Source organism: Pipistrellus kuhlii, unplaced genomic scaffold, assembly GCF_014108245.1.
Source record: "Pipistrellus kuhlii isolate mPipKuh1 unplaced genomic scaffold, mPipKuh1.p scaffold_m20_p_16, whole genome shotgun sequence".
Taxonomy (NCBI): domain Eukaryota; kingdom Metazoa; phylum Chordata; class Mammalia; order Chiroptera; family Vespertilionidae; genus Pipistrellus; species Pipistrellus kuhlii.
In genome coordinates this window covers 5875220-5901799 of record NW_023425471.1, presented here as the reverse complement: position 1 = coordinate 5901799, position 26580 = coordinate 5875220, and the positions used below count along the sequence as shown (strand labels likewise).

Here is a 26580-nt window from a genome sequence, read left to right as displayed (position 1 = left end):
TTGTGCAAACTTTAAGGACAGGAAGTAGTTGTGGAAGGGGACAGTTATTTTTTTTTTAAGTGCATCTTATACAAATTGAAATTGCAGTTAGTCATGTAGGCTAGCTGCTAAAACAAATAACCCCCAAATGTCAGTGTGTTAACATGATAAAAGTTTATCTATGTCTCATATGCTATACGGATTGGCAGGGTTCCTATTCTATCTTGTAGTGAATAGGGAAAGAATATACAACAGTCATGTGGAGGATTTTATGAACCAGGCATGCAGGTGACACATCACTCCTGCTTGCATCCCACTGGTCAGAAGGTCAAAATATGTCCAAGCTAGTTGCAAGGGAGGCTGTGAAAAGTGTTTTATTTATGTGCCCAGGTAGAAAAAGAAATGGCCAAAACCGGTTTGGCTCAGTGGATAGAGCCTTGGCCTGCGGACTGAAAGGTCCAGGGTTCAATTCCGGTCAAGGGCATGCACCTTGGTTGCGGGCACATCCCCAGTAGGGGTGTGCAGGAGGCAGCTGATCAATGTTTCTCTCTCATCGATGTTTCTAACTCTCTATCCCTTTCCCTTCCTCTCTGTAAAATAATCAATAAAGTATATACTTTTTAAAAAGAAAAAGAAATAAAGATTGGTGAACACTGACTGGTGTCTGCCACATTCTTGCTTCTCCAAACATTTTTTCAGGTCACTCACCTTACATGGGCTGTTCTCACACTCATTTTAGCATGTTCCTTATATGTTGACAGAATATGAAAGGCCAGTCATTGTGTACTTATGTGCTTATTGTTTCTATTTCAAATTTAGATAATTTGCTTTAAACTAGATTAGAGATAACAAATGAATGTTTATAATACATTAGAAAATGCCTCTGGTTTCCAAATTATGCAAAATATATTGTTCTAATCCCTAAACCTCTATTGAAAGTAAAATAGTAGCCAGGCTGGTGTGGCTCAGTGGTTGAGTGTTGACCTATGAATTAGGAGGTCACAGTTTGATTCCTGGTCAGGGCACATGCCCAGGATGTGGGCTTGATCCTCAATAGGGGGCATGCAGGAGGCACCAGTCAGTGATTCTGTTGCTCATCATTGATGTTTCTATCTCCCTCTCCCTTCCTCTATGAAATCAATAAAAATATATCTTTTTTAAAAATATATTTTATTGATTTTTTACAGAGAGGAAGGGAGAGAGATAGAGAGCTAGAAACGTCGATAAGAGAGAAACATTGATCAGCTGCCTTTTGCACACCCCTTACCGGGGATGTGCCCACAACCAAGGTACATGCCCCTGACCGGAATCGAACCCGGGATCTTTCAGTCCTCAAACTGACGCTCTACTACTGAGCCAAACTGGTTTCGGCAAAATATATCTATTTTTAAAAAGTAAAATAGCAGAAGAGATTCACTATAGAATGAAACCAAAAATTATTCTTTGCATGGAAAAAAAAAATCGAGCTACTGACTTTTGTCTTTGGTGCCTGCAGAAACAAACCCATGAATGGAATTTTGCAGCCACTTCCATTAAGGGAATAAGGTAAGAAGAACATAAGATAAAATGTGATTATTTTTTAATATAGATAATGATTACTTAATGTTTCCACTTATTTATAATGTGATATTCTAATTGTTAAGGGAATTGAAAATGTACTATTTTCTCTTTTGTTACCCTACCTGAGTTAATTCATAATGTATTGCTAGTAACGACTCTTAGCTTGTTATTACAGAGTAGGTTTTTTTTGGAGGGGGGAGGGGTATTTTAACTTGATTTTTTTTAAATTTAAAATTATTTTGAAAGTATTGTATATATCCCCTTTTTGTCTCCCATTCACCCCCTCCAGTCTGCTCCCTCCCCCTCCCCAGGCCTTCACTGCACTGTGGTCTATGAGTTATGCATATATGCATATAAGTTCTCTTCCTGCCCCCCTTCCCTCTGAAATTGGCAGTCTATTGCATACTTCAGTGTCTTTTTTCTATGTAATAGACCAAACTCTCTTATCTCAAACTTCAAAAAAAAATAATGAAATTATATCTATAGAAAGAGGAAGTATTTTTTTTATTTTATTGATTTTTTACAGAGAGGAAGGGAGAGAGAGAGCTAGAAACGTCAATGAGAGAAACATCAACCAGGTGCCTCCTGCACACCCCCTACCAGGGATGTGCCCGTGACCAATGTACATGCCCCCGACTGGAATCGAACCTTTCAGTCTGCAGACCGACGCTCTACCACTGAGCCAAACCGGTTTCGGCAGGAAGTATTTTTTATTTGATCCAATACTGTGCAAGTTCTTAGGGACAACCCCCCCCCCCAACTAAAGCTGGGAGTTACTTGGTAATGACACTTGGCTGAGGTCTCCTGGACATTGTTATAGTGAAGGGGTGGGGTGTTCTGAGGAGAGGTGTGGTGCTTGCTCTTCAGTTCAGCAGTGGTGACCATTTGGGTCTAGACTTCAAGTCTCAAATTTTTACAGCTATCCTCTGAGTCTCACCCTATCAGCACATCTGAGGGTGGGAGCAGGTCTGAAGTAGCTGTGAGTTCTAATGCCTTTTTTGCTGTTTGACCTTGAGAAAGTACAGCCTGTCTAGGTCTCAGTTTCTTCTAGATTCCACCAAATTAAGGGCTTGCACTATACAGTTCTATATCCTTTCTCTGATTCTGAGCCCACAGGCCACTGAATGAATCACCTGTAGCATAAAGTTCACATCACTTTAAAGGGAGAGAAATAACTTAAGAAAAAAGTAGGGTATTTTTGAAGTCTAGAAATTCCTATAATAAATTATTTCACAAATACCTTTCCTGTCTTATGAAATTATAAAATATAATACTATATTTTATCCCCTTTCCTGTTGCCCATATGAATATATAGTAAGTTCTTGATACATAATAAAGTCAGTTGGTAAATATAAACTCAAACATAAGCAAGATAAATGTCCCTACTATTTAAATTCATTAAAACAATAAACCTTAAAATTTTGTAAAATGGAAGAAAAGCTGTTATTAGATTGTTCCCTAAATTTAAAAATTAATATGACATATGTAAGAACATTCTTAATGTTTTAAATTTTTATAGCATATCCGAATTTGATGAACAGTGTTGCCTTCTTCACATCTATGATAACTCTGATGACTTTCAGATCTGCTTTTCCACTGAAGAGCACTGTAATAGGTGAGTTATACCTGGTTCAAGTATTTGCAATCTATTGATAGTTATGGTGAATCATTTTGAAAGGGCCTTTGTTGTGAAAAATATTTATTTGCTCTACTGCCTTTCCTGAAATTTTAACTTAAGGAAAAATATTTTTACAGCTTTATTGAGATATGATTCACATTCCACATGATTCAAACACTTAAAGTATGCAATTTAGTGTTTTTTTTTAGTACATTTGAAGTTTTGCAATAATCACCACATCTAATTTTAGAATAGTTTCATCGCTCCCAAAAGAAATATTTCATATAAATAAAATACAATATGTGGTCTTTCAAGTTCATCTGTGTTGCAGCATGTACCAGTACTTCATACCTTTTTGTGGCTGAAGAACATTCAATTGTATGGATAGACCACATTTAATTTATATGTTCATCAATTAAAGGCATTTGGGTTGTTTCCACTTTTGGGCTATTATTAATAATGCTGTTATGAAGATTTGCACTTAAGTTTTTGTGTGGACATATTTTCATTTCTCTTGGAGCCAAATTTTAATTTGTTGGGGTCCTATGGTAACTCTAAACAAAGTTTCTAATTATTTGTATACAAATAACTATCAAAATCTAGGAAGTGACTGATATGGCCCAGTAGGATTTTTGAGAAAAAAATTATGCATAATAATTGATATTAAGCTTAATCTGCATCAACAGAATGATGAGGCCACCTTGTGCATTTCCTACTCACACCTCCCCTGTAAAACACCTTATTTCCAACCAATAACTGGAGTGTCTAGAACTTGAGAGTTGATGGCCCCACTGTCCTTAGTAATGATTAAATCATCCCTGGAACACTGTCACGGGGACAGACTTAAAGAGTAGTCCAGGAACACTTTTGAGTAATTATGTTAGTGGAATGACTCACAAACAAGTCCTTGGGGAACAGGGAGGAAAAACTTAATAGGAACATAGTAAAATTAAGTTTTTCTAATGGGCTGTTATATAAAAAAGGAATTAATTCTAAGGAATCTGTGGATGAAAGCCACATAAAAGAAGTCTTAGTTCAATATAAGTGAAATATTTTTCATTGAGTTTTTCAAAGAATGAGGTGCCTTATGTGGTAACGACTTCTCCATCACTAGAATGTTCAAGCATCAGTTGGTTGGCCAGTTGGTGGGGATACTGTATAGAAGGGATTCAAGTATCATGTCAGTATTTGAACTAGATTAGATAACCATTAAAGTACCATGTCAAATCAAGGAGTGGATTGATTGTTCCATGAACTTATAAAACTTGTTTTATATTTTATTGTAGTTTAATGTAAGATGGCTAAAGTTATGGAATAAAAGTGATCATAATTAGCAGCATCTTTGTGACATTTGCTCTTGTAGATTTTGTTCTTTGGTTAAAGAGATGATAACAAATGAAGTGGTCTATGCAGTGCAGCTGGAAGAAGACTCTGATGGGGACACCTTAGAGGTGAGTCACAGAAGACCTAGAACATGGAAAAGGCTATTTTTTATATTTTTGATGCTTAAAGAAAATACTGCATTTTTTGTGAAAAATGTTTAAATGTATATTTAAAAATACTCATCTATGAACGCGCTAACCATCACTATCCATGGCTTTCAGAGATTAAATTTAATGCATCTCTATAGAAAAACTCTCAGCCATGATGTTTAAGAAAATTTTGGCATGGACTAGACTAAAATTTTCTGTTATACACAACCTCTGGATAAGTTTTTTCTAAGCCAATTAATCATGTTTGTGAGATTACAAGATAAATGGTTGACCAGCTAGAAGCAGACTTTTTCATTTATGCCTACAGTGACTTTAGTTATAGCTACTTGCATATAATAAATTAAACATAACAATTTTTAAATCATTTTTAAGAAATTAGGATCATCATAAGCTCTTTTGAACAGCACAGTTGTAGTACACCATTATGCATATATTTAAATCTTGCTCAATTATTCAGATTTGCCATTAATTCAGGTTCTCCCAGTGATTACAATTTAATAGAATTTTATTATACTTTCAAATTACACTGAAATTAATTCCTTGAAGCTTCTTTCAGAAAAATATAAAGGAGTCATTTTAATAATTGAGTCAGGTATTTGAATTCTTAGCTTAGAATCAATGTTTATTGTAGGAATGAACTAAGGGATGTATTTTGAAGGTAACAGATGTAGGCCAGAGAAAGGTATGCGATAAAAACCTTTTATGGAGCAGATTGATGATGTCTGGTTTAATCAGACAGTAATGGGGACTCATTATAACCTTAATTGTCATGAGCACCTCTAGAAATAAATGGAAAGAGGCATGCATGCACGCTGTTCTCTGTACTTCCGTAAGTCAGCACAGTAGAGCATAAGAAGCAACAGACATAATCCGTTGTTGCTTCTGCTTTATGTAAATATTGCTCAGCATAGAGTTCCATTTGTTTTAATCCTCAAGAAGAATCAACTAGAACAGTAGTCATCAACCTTTCGGACTTCACAGACCACCAGTGGTCTGTGGACCACCAGTTGGCAACCATTAAAATAGAATGCAGCTGTGCATCAACTTTTGATGATAAGTTTTTGGGAACGAAATAGCTCCTAATTATAGGTCAATTTCTACAGTGTATGTAATGCTGGATTTATACATCCAAAGGAGGGGAGGAGGCCCAGCATATGTACTTTGTGTTAACACAAATTTAATTTTATTGGCCTTCCCATTCTTTCTGGGTTATAGAAAGAGGTTTGTTTTCTAACAAGTTGGTAAGGGATCATGCAGGAAAACACCTATTTGGGGTAGTTAACATGCTAAGAACCATTTTTAAATTGCAGCATTAAAATGGGGAGTAGTCTCCAAAGGGTGAGCCAGCTAATTTTCAGATGAGCCATATTTTTTAATTTCTTGGATTCTATTCCATAAAATCGTGTTATGAATAGATGGGTAACTAAGAATTCTACCCCTTTAAAATAAGTATTTCATTAAAAGAACATAACCTAAGAAATGTGACTTGCTTGGTACTGAACATTAGTCATAAGTTTTTATTTTTTTAATATATTTTCATTGATTTCAGAAAGGGGGAGAGAGAGAGAAACACGAATGATGAGAGAGAATAATTGATCAGCTGCTTCTTGCAAGCCCCCTATTGAGGATCAAGCCCTGACCAGGAATGGAACTATGACTTCCTGGTTCATGGATCGAAGCTCAACCACTGAACCACACCAGCCAGGCTTCAGAAGTTTTTAAAAATTGCAGTACAGCCCTAGCTGGTTTTTCTCAGTGGATAGAGCATCATCCTGTGGACTGAAGGATCCCAGGTTTCATTCTGGTCAAGGCCACATGCCCAGGTTGCAGACTTGATCCCTAGCAGGGGACATGTATGAGGCAGCCAATCACTGATTCTCTCATCATTGATGTTTCTATCTCTCTCTCCCTTCTCCCTTCCTCTCTAAAATCAATAAAGACATATTAAAAAATAATTAAAAAATAAAAATTGCAGTACAATGTTTGGGCTGTTGTGGGGCTTCTCCACAAGTGGTGTGCTTTTTTATCTTGTTTTTCCTTCTTTAGTATGAGTATGACCTTGATCTGAATGGTAATCGAGTTGTGCTGGGGAAAGGCTCATACGGGATCGTGTATGCCGGGAGAAACCTGAGTAATCAAATACGGATAGCCATCAAAGAAATCCCAGAGGAAGATTGCAGGCAAGTGGGGCAGACCTTCCCATTTCTTCAGTCATTACCTCCACAACTAAATCCCATGTCCACCACCAATGATACAAAGGATTTAAGGATGAGAACATTATGCCATCTGCAAAATGAGGACAAAACCTAGAACACTACCCTTCATGGGGGCTGGTGAGAGAGGCCAAGGATGGTTAAAGAGTTCAGGCCTTAACACACTAGTGATAATAACAACAGCAGCCATTTAATGAGTACCTACCACACAGCAGGCACTCCATGGGTGTCTGAGAAATCTGACCCACTTTGGTCCCCAGCAGCCCTTGGTGGCTGGTATTATTACCCCTAATTTACAAGTGGGAAGCTGATTAGGATCATGGGATCCAAGGGAGAAAGTTTCCAGAAAGAAGTGATGGCCAACAATAGGGCAGGTACTGGTGATAGAATGTGGACCCCAAGCCCCTGGGATTTGGCAGGTGACACTGGCTTTGTTTTTCCTACTAGGTACTCCCAGTCTCTTCATGAGGAAATAGCCTTGCACAAGAACCTCAAGCACCGCAATGTTGTCCAGTACCTGGGCTCTGTTTCTGAAGATGGCTTCATTAAGATATTCATGGAGCAGGTGCCTGGGGGTGAGTAGTCGCTGGCCTTCTGGCCTCACACTCTGAAAATCACTGATGGGATGTAATATGCACATCATTATCCATCCTGCCATTTAAAGAATGACAGGCCTCTCAGAGGTGGGAGAGCAGCGTGTATTTCTCAGAGGAGTTGGATGCCACTTTCCAGTGTCACAAACAGTCGATTTCTGATTCCTCTTTTTTGATTTCTGGTTTCTTAATTTAATCATCAAATATTCATTGAGGGTTTACTGGGGCTGAGTGATGGAGACAGAGATGAGTAAAGCATAGTCTCCAGTCTTGAGGCCTTCACAGTCTAGGAGTTTAAAGGTGGTTTTGACAAAGCAGGACATAGGTTTATTAAAATGACATTGAAAAATAACATGTTGACAGTGAAATCGAACACCAGTGCTTCAGCTACAAAATCCCCCAAAGCAGCAGGAGTATGAGTTCCTGTGTCGAGCCAGATCATCTCATTTGAATTGGTCTGTCTGCAAGTTGTGTGACGTCAGGCAAATTCTTTACTTCTCTGTGCCCTCCGTTTTCTGACTGACTAAATGAAATCTAAAGTGGAGAAATAACAATCCTATGTAATAAAGAGCTAATATGCAAATGGTCGTCATGCTCTCATGCCCTCACACTGTAATGGCTCAGACATTCAACCCTGGGAACCAGCCAGGCACAAAATTCAAAGCTAGAAGGGAAGAGGGAGAGGAATGAGGACCAGCCAGGCTACAGCCTAAGAGAGGGACAAGTTGCCCGCCCACCAGCGATTGCACTTGAACCTGTGGCCCAGGAGCGGGACAAACCTCACACCCCATGGTCCCAGGCCCCTGCGCCTGCGGCCCAGGCTGAGGGACCCCCACCCCTCTGCACCGGGCCTCTAGTTACTACCATGATTGTTGTGTTATCGTTAAAAAAAAAATCACACACATTAAAACCTGTAAAGAAACTTTGTGAGTTTATTTGAGCCAAACTGTTGACATTTTCCAGGAAGCAGAATCTTAACGTATTAAGATAGTGTTCCAGAGAATGATGGTTTTTCACCTTGTTTTAATATATTTTTGTTTATTTCAGAGAGGAAAGGAAGAGAGAGAAATAGAAACATGAATGATGAGAGAAAATTGATTGGCTGCCTCCTGCATGCCTTCTACTGGGGAATCGAACCTGCAACATAACTTACAAATGTGCTCTTGACCAAAATAGAACCTGGGACCCTTCAGTCCATAGGCTGATGCTCTATCCACTGAGCAAGACTGGCTAAGGGCTCACCTTGTTTTATACGTTACTGTCAAAGGAGGAGACATAAATGGGTTACATAAAATCCATTTGGAAATAGATTAGGGGAGAAAGCAAATCGGGGAAACCTCTGGGATTGGATAATTCGGTGTTTTTCAACCTTTTTTGGGCAAAGGCACACTTGTTTCATGAAAAAAATCACGAGGCACACCACCATTAGAAAATGTTAAAAAATTTAACTCTGTGCCTATATTGACTATATATAAAGTAATTCTCTTGAATAGGAATCAAATAAACACAAAGAAAGTATTTTATAATTACTTTATTATGAAATATTAAGTAAACAAAATAGTGAAAAATTATAAAATTCTTGTCTTGTCTGCACCTACGGCACACCAGGCAACATGTGCCGCGGAACAGCGGTTGAAAAACGCTGGGATAATTAGTAAAATGATAGACAGGTGCTTCTTTACTCAGGTGTGTGTAAGGTAGTTAACAGTCAACAATTAACACGATTACAATAACAGTGAGGGAATGCATCCTGGTTGTGCCCTGAGGGGTCCAGAAAAAGGAAAGTTAAAGTTACCTTGACATTCCACAGGTAAGTTATCTTAGTTGCAAAAAGATAATAGGCTCTGGAAAGATCATAGTTGTTCTTTGTCAGGGAAGATACTGGCCTAGGCCCTAGGACAGTGGTCTGCAAACTGCGGCTCAAGCTGCGGTTTGCCGACCACTGGCCTAGGACATGACTACCCACTGTAAACTGCTTTTTCATTAAAGGTTTTCATTTCAGACCATCCTTTGTGGTTAGGTCTCTGAGTTCTCAAGGCCTCCACGCAGGCCTTTCCTGAGTTAGGTTAGCATGTGGCCCCTTTTCGTCCACAGGTGTGGTAATAATTATTGGAGAAATATTGACCCTATCTTAGTAAGGGTTTGGGTGGATTGAATGAGAAAATGTAAGTAAAGCTCTTAAAATGGTGTGTGGCAGAGAGCAAAGAAGTCTTCATTTAAATAATTTTAAAATTAATAATGATAATTACAATCTTGATACAAATGTAAAAAGTTCAGTTTGAAATCTATATTTACTCATTCAACTAACAAGTATTAAGAGCCTATTATAATAGTAGGAACCTGACTAATATATATTAAGAGCCAGTGGGCTTGATTTTGAGGATTACATTAAAGAGAAATAAAGTTTCCTCTTCCTTCAGGTTACTCATAGTCTAACAGAAAATATGTCAGTTACTATTCACATTAATTAATATTCTAGGTATGAGGTTTAAGGATGACAATAGATGTGTACATCCCCTTTTTCAGATAGGGAGACTGAGGCATAACGAGATTGTTTTGTTTCCCCCACAACTCTGGGTAAAGAGCTCTGAAATAGGATCAGAATAAAGTAAAGGGAGGTTTACTTTGGGCCTAAAGGTTTAATGTTTAATACCCTGTTTCCCTGAAATAAGACAGTGTCTTATATTATTTTTTGCTCCCAAAGATGCTAGGTCTTATTTTCAGGAGATGTCTTATTTTTCCATGAAGAAGAATACGGTACACATTTATTGTTAAATAAAAATAAAGGAAATTTATTACCTGTATATGGTATGGTAGTAAGGTAGTTGTCAACACAAACCAGACAAACTGTGAATCCTACAGTATCAAGAATTTACTCATTTATTCAATGACAGTCATGTCATCATCTTCTGGAACATCATCATAACAATCCAATTCCTGAATTTCCTGGTGAATTTCTTGTGACTCCATTTCTTTCAGAATCAGTGGAACAAATCTCTCATATTTAGCCTAGTGGGGGGGGCCTTATTTTTTTGGGGGGGATGCCTTATATTTCACTCAGAAGGAAACCTGTAAGTAGGTCTTATTTTCGGAGGATGTCTTCTTTTTGGGGAAACACAGTAGTATAATTGCCAGGGAGTTTGTTGCTAAGATGTCACTGTCCCTATGAACTGGCATTGGGGACTTCTCATAATGAGGATGCAGAGACCCAGCCTCCACTGATCCTGGTCCCTGTTGCCCTACAAAGCCCCTCTCTCTGGTCCTGTCTACCTCTGAATTCAGGATGTGGTGTAAGATGTGGCTTTGATCCAAGCTGAGTGGCTGAGACGTACATCCAGGATCTACAGGGTTGGGCCAGCCATCCCAAGGTCACAGAGCAACTGTTGCCCTCTTCTGACTTTGTGAAGCTGAACAGAGCTAAGCCTAAAGGTGGCCCGCTGAATTTCCAGGGTCACAAGTGGTTCCAATTCACTCTCCTCCTCCTCCAGTCAGGCTGGTGTGTTGACTTACTTCTAGTCCCTTCTCTGGCTGCAGAGGCTCACTCATTTGGAAACAGGCAACATATGGAGGTAAAGGCATTGCATTTAGCCCAGCTGCAAAGATTTTGGTGTGTGCTTATATTAGGATCAAAACACCACCTGACTGTATTTCCCTGCGCTCTTAAAACTCAATCTTCGTCACCCTGATGAGTTTTGTGCTGTGTTCATTTCCAGGAAGCCTTTCTTCTCTTTTGCAAACAAAGTGGGGGCCGATAAAGGAGTCCACCCTCAAGGTTTACACTAAGCAGATCCTGGAAGGCCTTAACTATCTCCACAAAAACCACATTGTGCACAGAGACATAAAGGTATTTGCTTGTCTGAGCCAAAGAGGTCTTGGAAATGCATCTCAGATCACTGTTTCATAAGGCCCAAATCTGTTTTGCTTTTGCTTTCCTTGTTTTTTTTTGTTTTTATTGTTGTTTTGTGTGTGTGTGTTTGAAATCTGTCTTTAAGCATTTGACGTTCTTTCTTTTCTACAGGGTGACAATGTTCTGGTGAATACCTATAGTGGAGTGGTGAAAATCTCCGATTTTGGAACTTCTAAACGTCTTATAGGAGTGAATGCATGTGCAGAGACTTTTGCTGGTAAGCAGAGCTGGCATGTGGGCAATTGATAATTGAAGTGAACAGTGTATTAAATTTCAAATTGTTTGAACTTTGTCATAATGCCACACTTAGCCAGCTACTGTGGCAACAAGATTGCCTTCCTTCTTTGCCTTCAAATTTTGGGTCAGTGTAGTGCTGAGGTTTCTGAGGGTTTCTAAGCAATCAGCAAAATGGTGGCATCACTTTCAAGTTTAGCAGCACATAATTTGGAATCATAGATAATTGTGAACAACAGTGTTCCTCAGACAACTTAGTAGGATATCTTATTGGTCTGTCATAAAAATAGCCTGTTACTTGAGTGAATTCTGGTACCTCATGCTTTGATAGGATTACATTTCCAAGGACAGGAATATGGTTCTCTAAGTGGGTTTGAGGGATTGGAACTAATTTTCCATGTGTCAGTGATGAATCATTTAAGTGTTGAGAGGGACTGGAGTCACAGAGTGGTCTAAAATTGCCAGCTAGCTTTCTATTTACAAGACAAATGAGTAGAATGGTGCTCAAAAGCTACCTGTGGCCCTAGCCGGTTTGGCTCAGTGGATGCAGCATCAGCCTTTGGACTAAAGCACATGTGTCAAACACAAGGCCCGCGGGCCAAATCCGTCCCGCCAGGCCTTGCAATGTGGCCCGCACCGCGCTGTCATCACTGTACTCCGCTGCGTTTCCATCACAATGACAGTTTATGACTGTTCAGTAAACCATTCGGCCCGCGATTTAGGCTGGATTTTAGATTTTGGCCCCTACTCTGATTGAGTTCGACACCCCTGGACTAAAGGGTCATAGGATTGATTCCGGTCAAGAGCATATGGCCGGGTTTGGGCTCGATTCCTAGTAGGGGGGCATGCAGGAGGCAGCCAATCAATGATTTTCTCTCATTGTTTCTCTCTTTTCCTCTCCCTTCCTCTCTGAAACAGTAAAAATATATAATTTAAAACTACCTATGGCTTTTTGAGATTCCTGCTTAAAAGCAACTATAGCAAAAAAAAATTCATCTTTGGGAAGAAGTTCCGTACTAATTTTAGATAAGTAAATGTTTATGATCCCCTAAAGCAGTGGTCAATAAACTGCGGCTCTAAAACCACATGCGATTCTTTGGCTCCTTTGAGTGTGGCTCTTATACAAAATACCATGTGTGGGCACACACAAACAGTGTAATCGAAACTTCATGGCCCATGCGTAGAAGTCAGTTTTCGGCTCTCAAAAGAAATTTCAATCGTTGTACTGTTGACATTTGGCTCTGTTGACTAATGAGTTTGCCCACCACTGCCCTATAGTATAATAAAAGGATCACAAAGATCTTGCTTAATGGAATTATGAAACAGCGCTTGTGATTTTATAGCTCTGAAATAAGCTATAAAAGGCAGATAACTACTCTCTGTCCCTGCAGCACCAAGCTGTGCAGTGGATAGATTTGGCCTTAGTTTGGATGATTACTGTCTCAGCTTTGGAAGACTTTTATTCAACAAGAGAATTATTGTCTGTTGGCCATTGGACGCCCATAATGGAGACACATTCCCTATCTGAAGGGAACTTTTATACATTAGAAATGACTTTTCAGTTGTAAATCAGGGAGGTACATGCACTCAAAATAAAAATAAAAAATATTGCATCGAGGACTCCACCATAATCTGCCAAAGGAAGAGTGTATTGGATTTTCATTGTTTCTGATATAAATATACATATATCAACAGGTATATGAGTATGTATATATGCACATAAGACTGGAACATTTTTTTTATTACCTTAATTGAAAATGACTTGAATCCTCTTTGGAAGCCACTGATTAGCTTGACAAAATGTAACAAGAGGGACTCTAATATGACAAGAACTTATTTCAAGGCATAACCCCCCCCCCCCCAACAATTTACCTCATAATTAGCATCCCAAAGGAAAAAAAATTCACAAAGAAAAGTCATGTATAATTCATTATCACATATCAAATTTTCCCAAGTAATTGGCTTGAGGAGGCATGAATTTTGCATTGCAAAATGATGCTGGGGTGTTTGGGGAATAATAAAAAAAGAGATCTCATGTGGGGTAGGAAATTCCCCTGTATATGATTACTCTTCACAAAACAGAAATCTCAGGGAGGACACAGTGGGCCTTTTCCACGCAAATGCCCAAAGGCTCCCAGAGCCTAAAAGGAGAGCCAAAGGCTTCGAGCAACTTCTTTGTCTGAAGCCCTCCCTCCTGTATTCCTCTGAAGGATCTTCGTGTGTGTGTAAACCAGCTAGAACAGGAGGAAGGGCCTTTATGACCAGGATCAGTCCTCTGCTTTAAAATATATATATATATTTTGTTGATTTTTTACAGAGAGGAAGGGATGATAGAGAGTTAGAAACATGGATGAGAGAGAAACATCAATGAGCTGCCTCCTGTACACCTCCCACGGGGGATGTGCCTGCAACCAAGGTACATGCCCCTGACCAGACTCGAACCTGGGACCTTTCAGTCCACAGGCCGATGCTCTATCCACTGAGCCAAACCGATTAGGGCAGTCCTCTTTGCTTTTGTATAGTTTGCATATTATAAAATGCACACATTTAAAGTGCACAAATCAGTGGTTTCTAGTCAGTTTTCCTAGTTGTGCAGCCATAAAAGCTAGGTTTCATATGCTTCTATCCAAAAGGATCCCTGTTCTACCTTTCAATGAAATCCCTTTCCCACCCAGCCCCAGACCACTGCTGATCTACCCTCTGTATAGATTTGCCAGAAACTGAGTGGTAGCATATGTGGTCCTTTGCATGGAACTTCTTTCACTGCACAATCTTTGAGGTTCACTGTGCTATAGTCTATGTTGGCACTTGGTTCCTTTTCTGCCTGAATAGTCTTCCATTGTGTGGCTAGGTCACATTCTGTTTATCTACCCACCACTTAGTGGTCATTGGGATTATTTCCACTATGGGGGTTATTGTGAATGGCACAGCTATGAACACATACAAGCCTTTTTGTGGACACATGTTTTCATCTTTCTTGGGTCAATACAGAGGAGTGAAACTCAAAACAGGAACTCTCTTTTGGTCTGTGGCTGTAAACATCCTTGGTTTAGATTCGTATTCAATCACTTGCTAGCTGTGTGACCTTGGGCATGTTACTTAACCACTCTGTGCCTCAGCTGTTTCACAAGTAAAACAGATGCTCATAGTACCTACTCCATAGAGCCTTTGTGAGGATTAAATAAGTTAATATTGGTGAAGTGCTTTGACTAGTACCTGATTCATAGCAATTGCAACAGAGAGATTTGATAAAAAATAAATAAATACTAATTTGCTCTTAGAAGTCATGGGATAGTAGAGCTGGCAGGAGCTTTTGAGAGATTGAGTTTATGGGCATAACTAACATGTTAAACATGTCGGACTCAGAGGGTATAATCATAACAGCCATTTTATTTTTGTCTCCCCCTGCCCTTTACATCCTGCTTGGGGCACCAGTCATTTCCCATAACTATTCCAGCCACCCTTAATAAAGAGAAAGTCTTTTTAATTTTTAGTTTCTCATTTATTTTTATTTTTCAATTACAATTTACATTCAATATTTTTATTAATTTTAGATGTACAGCATAGTGGTTAGGTAATAATGTACTTTACAGAGTGGTCTCCCCCATTTTCAAATACCCAACTAGCACCATATGTAGTTATTACTGTTGTGGGGTTGAAATCTGGGTTCAAAATAAGACCACCAGAGGCTGATGATTAATTAAAAAAGCAGGCAAGGATTTATTGAAATAACTGGCCAGGACAGCCGCGAGAGCACCACACGCAGGTGGTCTCCACAGGACTGCACCGTTTCAGGGGTAGGCAGTCCCTTTTAAAGGTTCAAACCACAGGAATTTTCCTCTGTTCTAAATTCTAAATCCTAAAGACTACATTCTAAAGACTGGGGATGGCCCTCAGGGTTGGTTCCCAGTCACATCCTGCTGGACATTGGAATGTGGCCCTATCTTGCGATAGCGAATAACACAGAAGCAGAGCTCAATGGTTAGTCTCTAAAGGTTATCTACAGTTTCTATCCCTGAAGCTACTGAGTCAGTGGGAATTAATCTCCTGTGGTCCTGGTCCCAGGCAAGGGAAAATTGCCCTAGCTTCCAGGTCTCCACCTGGAAGTTGAGGTAAGTATCCAGTGTTTTAATCAGCTGCAAGAGCCAGACTTAGCAGGGTTAAATTCAAACAGCAGTTTTTACCCAAGTATGGTTGCCACTATATTTCAATTACAATATTAGTAAATACACTGAGTGGCCAGTTTATTATGATCTCTGAATGCATAATAATCTGGCCACTCAGTGTGTGTGTGTGTGTGTGTGTGTGTGTGTGTGTGTGTGTGTGTGTGTGTGTATTAGAGGCCCGGTGCATGAATTTGTGCATGGGTGGGGTCCGGCCAGCCTGACCAGAGAGAAGGGACATGGGCGATTGTAAATACTTCTCTCTTTTCCAAGTCCAGCGCAGCTAGAGAGAGGTCCAGTTCTGAGTAGGGGCAGCTGGGGATTGAGAAAATGAAAGAAAGAGACAGACACAGAGATAGAAGGAAAAAGCTGGGGCAGGGTGGGACCACTGTCCTCTGACTCGGGCAGGGACAGGAACAGAGGCCCAGAGCCTCTACAGTGTGTTTATTTTATACCCCAAATACCAGGAAGTTTTACTAAGTCAAGACCAAGGAGATTATTTGCATTCTAGGGTGGGCCCTGGTCATATTCATTCCTGGTGCTTGGCTGAATTTACATAATAAAACCCACTCCCCACACCTGGGCGGAAATGAAGGTCAAGCTGACTACACTTCTGCCTTTTGGCAGAATGTGTTTCCAGCACATGGCTTTGCCTACCGCCCTGGATTTAGCTGACAATTTAAAGAAATGCCCATGTGCCTTCCCAGGCGCTCTCTACAGGCGGTTGGCCGGCCTGCCTGCTGGTCAAACACTTGGTTGAGGGGACAGTTTGCATATTAGCCTCTTATTATATAGGATAGACACTGAGTGGCCAGATTATTATGCGTTCAGAGATCATCATCATCTGGCCACTCCGTGTATATTCCCTATACTATACATCTCTATGACTATTCTATAACTACCAATCTGTACTTAATCTCTTCACCGTTTTCACCCAGCCTCCCAACCTCCCCTCCCCTCCCTCTTCTGACAGCTGTCAGTCTGCTCTCAAAGAGAAAGTCTTAATGGCACTTTGAAAGCAAACATAGTCTACCCTTGGAAGGGTTCTGGCTACCATATTAGTTAACACTCTGGTCCTCATTCAGACTCCTCCCCTGTCGCTGCTGGCCCACTGGCACACAGCACTGGAATCAGGACCTTTTCTCTTTTCTCCCTCCCTCCCCTCTTCCCTCTGGACAAGCTGCAGGAGAAGAGGAAAGGGCCACAGCTCATTTTCACTTGGTTCACACTGATCCAGGCTGGCTTTGTGGGCTATTACTATTAAAACTTTCTGGCTGGGTCCCTCTAAATATAGCTCCCATGTCATATTTAGGGGCCTGTTCTTGAGCTGACAGGCCCCCCCCCCCCCCCATATTTTACCCCTTGCATTACATTAATCTCTCTCTTTCTCTTTCTGCTGAGGGATCCAGGACTGCCTTTGGGCAGGATTCCTTTTTAAAAGACGCTAAAACATTGTTTTTACAATGGGTCTCACATCTGGTATCTAGGGTTCATGCACCTATCTCCTGCTGTGAGAAAGGCATGAACATAACTGCAGACCCTATGGTCTCCCAGTTTCTCTAAGCTGCTTCGTTCCCATGGGAACCAGCTATCTGTGCAGCTTACCTGCAGGAGACACACATGCATATGAAACTCTGAGTGGGCCTCCAAGGACCCTGAAAAGACTTTGTGTAGGAGGAAGTGGGCCCCCTTCCACCGGGCCCATCCCTTGGGCAGGGAAACTGGGGTGGCCCCTGAGTCTTTGGGAAGCTGCACCTTACTTCTCATTTCTGTTCATTCTATTAAATTTTGAACCTTTGCACTCAAACATTATCTCTAGGAGCCCATGGGAGATGCTAACACATGTAGCCTCCTTTCAAGTGTGATTTATGCTGACGTGTTTGAGTCACTATGGGCCCACACCCTTCTGAGGACAGTCCTTCCACAATTCCTTGAATGAGAGAGGGTAGAGCTCCCAGCACAGTTCTCTCTAAAGAAGTTGTTGTCAACCCCCCCTATCTTCAGTCTCTACTATTTCAACCCTTTGCACTCTTTTATCTGGGCAGGAGGCCCCTGAATCAGTATCTGTGGAAACTGATCATTTTGTTTGGGACCTGAGAGCCAGGCTGGTGGGTGAGCAGTGTGTGGGCACAAATTGGGGGGGGGTACATTTAGGGAAGATATGAAGCCCTTTTGGAAGCCAGCTTTAAGGAAAGCAAATTTTCCAGGATTTTACTGCCAGAACTCTTGTTGCCCTCCCTGTTCCTATAGGTGCAACAGTTCTTCAATATCCAGCCCCTCTTTCTCCCTGTCTGATCACCCCCTTTCCTGTGGTGGCTCATGGGCCACAGGAAAAAGCCCAAAGCCAGAGCCTTTGGAATACACAGCTTGCCATTGGGCTGGGCCCTGGCCATTGCCTCCTTCATTCTTCCCTCCCCTGCCCTGTGTAAGGCATCGCTTATAGCTCCCTGAACTCACCCTAGACTTCACATTCATTGGACCTTTGCTCAAGCTCTTCCCCTTGCCTAGAAGTCCTCCAAATCCTTTTGTCTACCTCCATGACCTTTACAGCAGGAGTCTGGTTCACTGGCAGCCCCAGCTGCTGCCCCTTTGGATCTGCCGCCATGTTCATGGCATGCTCATGCTTTACCCTGACTATTTCTAGCCAATGACTCAGCATGGTGGAGTTCCTAGAACAAATGTGGGACACTTACAGTAGGCAACGTTTGGACTCCTCACTGGCATGGCTGGAGCTGAGAGCTGCTGTGCCATTTGAGACCTTTCCTACCCAATACTTCCTTCGTCTTTTCCTTTCCCAGGTGTCAGACCTTCATTGTAGTTTGACCGCTCCCCCTTCCCATCCATCCTGTTCCCCCCTTTATCCTTCATATATATTCTCCCCAACCGTTCTCCTCTCATTTATCTAATCCTGTCTTGGCCTTTACTTCTCAGCGACCCAAATTGACCCAGCAATAGTTTTCTCTGACTCAAACCAGGCACCTGTGATAGTACTTACTACATTTTGCTATTATTACAGCCACCATCATCATCATCATCACCATTATCATGATGTCTGTCTACTTCACTAGGCAGCTGCCAAAGGTCCAGCACTGTGTTTCTTACATTTTGGTATCCCTCTATCTGGCACGCATTAATATGTGCTTATTGAATTGGGCCCATTCATTTTTCAAGGGGCTGAGCATTCTTCTTTCAACATGGTTAGTATTAAAGGAAGGCATGTTGCATGTCTCTGGTTAAAAGATGCAACCACATCATTCATGTTTGAGACCAGGCCCCATTTGCAATTAATATGAGAGTTAATAATCACACACTTGTTTATTAATGGTCTGCTTTGTTTTGAAACAATAGGGTTCCCACAATGTTTGTTTTCTTTTTTTCCCAATAGGCACTCTGCAGTACATGGCACCTGAGATTATTGATCATGGATTTCTCGGGTACGGATCTGCCGCTGATATCTGGTCCCTGGGCTGCACCATCATTGAGATGGCAACTGGCAAGCCTCCATTCTACGAACTTGGTGATCCTCAAGTAGCAATATACAAAGTAAGAAATGTTTAGTGATTTAAGTTGCTGGTTTTAGGGAAATAGAATTAAAATCTCCCAATTCAGAAACCCCTCTACAAAGATAGAAGAGAAAGGATACAGTCTTATCTATATATAGAAAAGCCTATTATGCAAATTGTCCCTGATTGCTTGACATGATGTGTGCTAACCACCAGAGGGCAGCGCAGAAGGAAGGAAGGTGGCAGCCAGGGAAGGGAGGCCTTGGCCAGCAGCCAGAAGGCCCCCATTGGCCCTGATTGCCAGCCAAGCCTAGGGACTCTAACTGTGCTCGAATTTCGTACCCCAGGCCTCTAGTTATTGAATAAGCATTCAACCAGATTGCATCATAAGCAATCTGCTAAGACAGAAAAAACTGTCATTTTTTTATTGAGCCAAGCAATGCAACCATTTCCATGCTCTCAAGAGAAAAAGCTAACTAGTTCTCAAGTGAAAGGACTGGACAACAGCATTGGTCATAATGGCTCACCTGAGATTTGTTGGGGTGACCATCTATTAGCTAATGGGCTTTCCCCAAAGGAAAAGTAACTTAGACTTTTAAGACATAAGGTAGCTTTGGAGTGAGGTGTCACTGAAGTTGGGCTCCTATCCTCCAATAGATAGGGGCATCATCGTCCTCGCTGATGACATTCAAAGAGATGGCTCATGGGTCCTTCAGAAAAACATTTCTGGAAAGAGTCTTAACTTAGCTTTTATAAATATTGACATATGTTTCAAAGAGTCAGAGAACGAACAAGTTTTCTCAAGTGAATGCTCTAAGAAAAGAGGAGTGGCTCTTCCCTTATTTTTAGTGGGGAGAATTAAGCCTCTTATTTGGAATCTGTATTTACCTCTATACTGGGTAAAGCTCAAAGGCCACATGGGTCTGTGTCTATGGAGAACAGGTTTCACAGTGGGTTTGGAAAAGGGGAAACTTTGGGTATCTAGCGATGTTTCCTTTGTTGTTCTAAAAACCCCCCTAGAAGTAATTTTAAAAATTAATAAAACCCTCCCAGGGCTACCAGGAAGAGCAACCCATGTGCATGAAGTCCTACATAGGATTAGTGGCCACTGTGGGTAGGGTTTTACCACTGGGCATGCTCCCTTGAGGAAGAGACATGATTGATGGAGACTCCAAGGAAAGCTGATGCCAAAACAGCTCTGTGTGTCCAAGGTCATGTCTGTGGCTTGTGGCTCCATGTACACTTGGAAAAGATGAAGAGGGCTATAGCTTTAAGAGTTCGTTACTAGCACTGACCTTCTGTTGGGCTCTTTTGTTTGTCCCAAGGCTAAGAAGGAACTAGGAGAGGTGGGGGGTCCCAAAAGGTAAAATGGCTACTACTTATGGACAATGAAGTTATAGGGCATGAAAGCAGCTCGATGGAATGTGATTTCTTCCTTCCTACTTCTCAGCCTACCTTGCTATTTGTAGGTCCTTGCTATTCATCTCTGCCAGGCCTCCAGCTCAGCCTCTTTGCTAGAAAGAACTGAAAGGCATGAGTGCAGCTTTGTGCCCATGAGCTGAGTCCAGCTCATGGTACTGCAGGTGCTGTAACTGTTTTCGTAAGAGCAGCCCCCTGCAGAAGGTTCTCAGAGCTCCCCACCCTCTTAGCAACTGTCAGGAAGCTCCAAATCCAAAAACTCAAGTCAATGAGTATCCTTTGGCACTTGCAGTCCCAATAAGATCCTGAACACCAGGACTGGAGGACAACAGAGACCTTCCCCAGCCCTTCCATGTCTATCCATAGTGGAGCCAACTAGGGCCATTGAAAATCTTACCTACTGCTTCAGTCACACGCCTTGGAATAAATAGTAGCTGGTGTTGAGAAAAACATCAGGGTCTACCCGAGAGCCATGGCTGGCTGCTTTCTGATTGTCCAAATTCCTGTAACACTCAGAAAACCTGTCTGGAGGCTGTGACTTGCTCAGTTCATGCATAGGACATAAAGGGAGTGGCAAGAAATATTCAAAGTGATGAATAGCAAGGACCTACAACCAAGATTACTCTACCCAGCAAACCTCTCATTTAGAATTGAAGGTCAGATAAAGAGCTTCACAAACAAGGAAAAGCTAAAGGAGTTCACCACCACCAAACCAGGATTACATGAAGTGTTGAAGGGTACTCTTTAAGAAGAAGAGAGAGGAAGTTAGCTAATTATCTATACAAAGTTTTTGAAAATATATTAAAGTTTTTAGGTTGGCACGTAAGGTCAGTTTTCATTGCAAACTAGATAGCTACTATTCTTTTTAAAGTTGTAAAGGTAAATATTTTTTTCTTTTTTTAAAGTCTTTATTGTTTAGTAGAGTATTACAGATGTCCCTCTTTTTCCCCCAATTGCCCACCTCTACCTAGTTCCCAATCCGCCCCAGGCCTTCACCACCCTACTGCCTGTGTCCAGAGGTAAGGCCTTTGGTTAAACTCTTCCACCCCATTTCCCCCTCCCCCTGGGATTCATCAGTCTATTCCATGCTTCCATGCCTCTGATTCTATTTATTCACAAGTTTATTTTGTTCAGTAGATTTCTTATTTATTTATTTTTAGATTCAATTGTTGATAGATATGTATTGCCATTTTATTGTTCATATTTTAAATTCCTCCTCCTTCTCCTCTTCCTTCTCCATCTCTTTCTTGTTGGTGAAGCTATTTATCTGACCCTCAAATCTAAATGAGAGTTTTGCTGGGTAGAGTAATCATGGCTGTAAATTCCTTGCTATTCATCGCCTTGAATATTTCTTGCCACTCCCTCCTCGCCCACAAAGTTTCTGTTGAGAAATCAGCTGACAGTCCATTGCTACGGGTGCTGTCTTTAGCCCTTGGCATTTTAATTATGATGTGTTTGGTATGGGCCTCTTTGGGTTCCTCTTGTTTGGGTTCCTCTCTGTACTTCCTGGACATGTAAATTCATTTATTTCATCAGGAAGGGAAGTTATCTGTTATTTCTTCCAATTGGTTTTCAATATCTTGCCCTCTCTCATCTCCTTCTGGCATCCCCATAATACAAATGTTGGTATGCTTGAAGTTGCTTCAGAGGCTCCTTACACTTTCTTCCTATTTTGGGATTCTTTTTTTTTCTTTTTGCTCTTCTGATTGGGTGTTTTTTGCTTCCTCGGATTCCAAATCGTTGATTTGATTCTCAGAATCCTGTACTCTATTGTTGAAACATTGTAAATTATTCTTTATTTCAGTTAGTGTATGCTTAATTTCTGATTGGTCCTTTTTCATGTCTTTGACATTCTCACTATGATCTTTGAAAGTCTCATGAAGATCCTTGGGTAACCTTATAGCCATGGTTTTGAACTCTGTTTCCGGTAGTTGCTTGCTTCTGTTTCTTTCATTTGTGGCATGTTTCTTTGTCTCAGCATTTTGGCTGCTTCTTGTGTTTGTTTCTATGTATTAGGTAGAGCTGGTATGTCTCCTGGAATTGGTAGAGTGGCCTTGTGTGGTAGGTGTCCTGTAGGGCCCAGTGGATTAGCCTCTCCAGTCACCTGAGCTGGGCACTCTATGTGTGTCCCTGTGTGGGCTTTGTGCATAGTCTTGTAGTTGAGCCTTGATTGTGTTGGCATTACTGCGAGGAGTTGACTTCCAGGCCAATTGGCTCTGATGACCAGCTGCAGCTATAGTGGGAGAGCTGCTATGCAGGAAACACCCTTATGGAGCAGGACTGGCTTCAGTGGGGGTTTGGTGCTCACTGAATTTGCCCTTGAGTGTGTAGATTATGGATGTATAGAGTTGTAATATGCTATGGTCTGAAGTTGTCCACCAGGTGCACTGGCTCTAGGGCTTCCAGGGAGTGCAACGTCAGCCACTGCCTGGCTCCACCCTGCAGGAGCTATTTGTAATGGGCTTGGAGGTGCCCAGGAGAGGCTTTCCTGTGAAGCAAGGCAGGCTGGTGCTGGTGTCAGATCTTGGCATTTTATTCATAGGTTTATTCATGCTTGTTTTAAGAGATTTTAGCAAAATCTTAAGCCTAAATAAGGACAGGCCATTCAAAAGGCAAAGCCACTGCAGACAGGTTGGGTGGGGCTGAAAATAAGATGGGGTGGGGTCTCAGGGAATCACCAGGCAGAGCAGGAGCAAACAGATATGGCTTCCAGTCAGCTCTATGATAGGGTAGGTCCCAGCATAGGAACAAAGACACCCCCCCCAGAGTATCCCTGTTTGTGATCAAGCTGCCCCTTGATTTCCTGCCCCAAAGCCAGTTCCTCCCCGTATGTGTGTGGGTCCCCCAGACCCTCACCCAGATACTGGAGCTCAGGAAGCAGGACCTTGTAACTTCAATTCGTGCACTGGCCCTTTAAAAGGAACACCTGGCAGCCTCTGTGTCACTGAGCCTTATTCCCTGCTGGTTTTTACAGTCTGTTGTTAATGGGTACTTTTATTCCCAGCTCTGGAACCCTGGGATGGGGGTGGGGGGGGTCTGGTGTGGGGCTGGAGCCCTGTGTTCCTCAGGAGCTGTCTCCTCAGAGACCATCTCCTTCCTGATTAAAAAAGCATCACATGTGGGCGTTGGACCAGCCTGTTCTATACCTCTGCCCCTCTTACCAGTATCAACGTGCTTTCTTATTTACTTCTCTAGTTGTAGGACTTCCATTCAGCCAGTTTTCAGGTGGTTCTGAATGATGGTTGTTCTGTATTTTGTAATTCTGATGTGGTTATGGGAGGCAGTGAGTACAGGCATTTACCTACGTAGCCATCTGTTCCTATCTAGAAAGCTACTATTAAATAACATCCCCTGTGTTTGCAAAGGCTGTAGAAATTATTTCTGGTGTCTCTAAAATCCTTCAGGAAATTTTCAAGAAACTTCTGGGAAGTGTCTAAAACAAAAGGATCTGTTTTCCCAAAAATGACTATTAAGGATTTAATTGTATCCTCCCCCCCTCCCCAAAAATGTATTGAACATCTAATCCCTAGTACCTCAGAATGTGACCTTATTTGGAAATAGTCTTTACAGAGGTAATCAAATTAAAATGGGATCAGTTATATGGGACTAATCTTATATGACTGGTGTCTTTATAAAAAGTGGAAATTTGGGCACAGAGCAAAGATGATGTGAAGAGACACAGAGAGAAGGTCTTGTGAGAGTGGAGGCAGAAATCGGAGTGATATGTCTGTAAGCCAAGGAACGCCAAGCACTGCCAGCCCCCACCAGAAACTGGGAAGAAGATGGCAGGGTTCTCCCCTAGAGCCTCCCGAGAGCAAGCTTGGCTGAGATGACACCTTGATTTCAGACTTTCAGCCTTTTAGCCTCCAGAACTATGAGACTAGATTTCTGTTCTTTTAAACCACCCTCTTTGTAGTACTTGGATGTGGCAGCACTGCAAAACTAAAACAGGACCTTTGAGTTAACAGCAAAGCACCCATAAAAGTAATGTACTTACCCATGTTTGCTCTTTTCTTTCTGAGACCCAGGTGACAAGCCACCCCTTACTTTGGGTTCTTGGTCTGAATTTTTGTCTTCTCTCCCCCCCCACCCCCCCGGCCCAGTGCTCTCATGTCTCCACCTCTCATGTAAAGAATGCTAACTGTAGTGCACCCTGCATTTCAGATCTTGAGGGTTGAATTCCATCCAGCTTTAGTGTTCTCAAAATCCAAAACTTATTTTCAGTATTTCACTTTATTGTGGTAAGAGCCCTTAATGTGATCTCTACTTTTCAGTGCACAGTACAGTCTTGTTGACTCCAGGTATGATGTTGTACAGCAATTCTCTAGAACTTTCTCATCTTACTTAACTGAACCCTTATCTCTGGGTTGGTTAGTAATTTCCCACTCCCTCGCCCCCAACCCAAACTCTCCAGCCCACAATGAGCAGGGCATCAGAGATGGTTACTGCACCCTGGTCAAGGGACTTGGGTATGAGAAGTCAAAAGGCCATTCTCTGCAGCATCCAGATCTCACTTAGTGGAGCAAGGGAAGCCAGGCCAGTCCCCCGGAGATGCCAAGGAGCTGGGAATAGGTTGGCTCTGGAGTCCAGAAGGGCTTACCCCCAGGGCTTGTCAGGTGGGCTCTAAAAAGATGCAGGGGAGATTGTGAACTTTCAAGAATAAAAAGTCCTCTAAGGGGAGTCACCCCCGCTGGGCACCGTTATGTAAGGTGGATGAGCAGGATTTGTGGAAGCATTCTCATGTCACATTGAGGTGACAGCTTAGCCCCAACTCCTGCTCTCCTCCAGGCCACAGGGACAGAGTCTTTAGCGGGACAAGGATGAGCTGGCCAGAAGTAGGAGCCTGAAGAGGAAAGGGCAGTGCCCCTCCTTTGACCAGTTGTACCCCAGGAGGATAAGGCTGTGGGCCATAAGGTACCAGCCTCCATGGAGTGCACTTAAAGGGGCTGTCCTTCGGGGATCCTATGCATCAGGGAACAGACCACAGATACCTTTGAGCCCCGTCGGTTAGAGCATCCTGCTGCAGGCTACGGTCCCAGCCTCATCTCATGTATCTTATGTGTAACAAACCACCCCAAAACTATAGAAGCTAAAAATAACTATTTTATATTTCCCATGATTCTGTGGGCTAACCATTGGCTCTCCCTCCGGTCTTACCCAGGCTCAATCATGTGCTGGCTTGGCTGGGGCAGGATGCTCTTGGAGGCCTTTACCCTGGATGTTCCCCCAGCTTAGTGGTCTCAGGCTCTGAGAGGACTGCAACAGAAGCCCCAAAGCCTCCTAAGGCCTAGGCTCTGAAACTGCCCCAGCATCATTTCCCCCGCAATCTGCTGGGCAAAGTTTCAAGAGCCCATTATAGCTTGGACACGGGTACCAGTCATTGAGGCTGCTGTGCTTCATCCATCCGCAGCCCCTCAGGATAACGGACTGGGAGCTTGGTATTGAAGGCGTATACATGTTTTCCCTGAGGCCTCACTGTCACTTTGGCCACTTCTCCCTCAAAATGCAGGTGGGGCTGTTTAAGATGCATCCTGAGATTCCGAAAGTCCTTTCAGCTGAAGCCAAAGCCTTCCTTTTATCCTGTTTCGAGCCTGACCCGCACAAACGTGCCACTGCTGCCGACCTGCTCAAAATGGATTTCTTAAGGCAGGTGAACAAGGGCAAGAAGACCCGAATTGCTTTCAAGCCATCAGGTGAGGCCTTCTGGGACAGTTGGGTGACCCCCTGGGCCCCTGGGTTCTCTGTTGCCCAGAGTGCTCAGTGAGCCACACCGCCTGTTTTCGTAGAAGAATTGTGGGGTTGTCCAAGCACAGCCAATGAATGTGATTTCCTGACAGGGACACGGGGCCCCACAGGTGACAGCGATGCCACCCACCTTGTTAAAGTCTTTTTTGGGAT

The 26580-nt window shown here is 42.2% G+C and overlaps 1 protein-coding gene across 1 annotated transcript in view; it reads left to right on the top strand.

Annotated features, from left to right (window-relative positions):
- Positions 1 to 26580, top strand: part of MAP3K15 (mitogen-activated protein kinase kinase kinase 15) — a 60502-nt gene that overhangs the window by 26064 nt on the left and 7858 nt on the right. Inside the window, exons 12-20 of the mRNA XM_036440079.1 lie at positions 1475 to 1524; positions 3059 to 3154; positions 4521 to 4608; positions 6697 to 6830; positions 7311 to 7438; positions 11170 to 11300; positions 11475 to 11580; positions 19146 to 19303; positions 26192 to 26375. Of these exons, the coding sequence (XP_036295972.1) occupies positions 1475 to 1524; positions 3059 to 3154; positions 4521 to 4608; positions 6697 to 6830; positions 7311 to 7438; positions 11170 to 11300; positions 11475 to 11580; positions 19146 to 19303; positions 26192 to 26375 (1075 nt within the window). The remainder of the gene's footprint in view (positions 1 to 1474; positions 1525 to 3058; positions 3155 to 4520; positions 4609 to 6696; positions 6831 to 7310; positions 7439 to 11169; positions 11301 to 11474; positions 11581 to 19145; positions 19304 to 26191; positions 26376 to 26580) is intronic.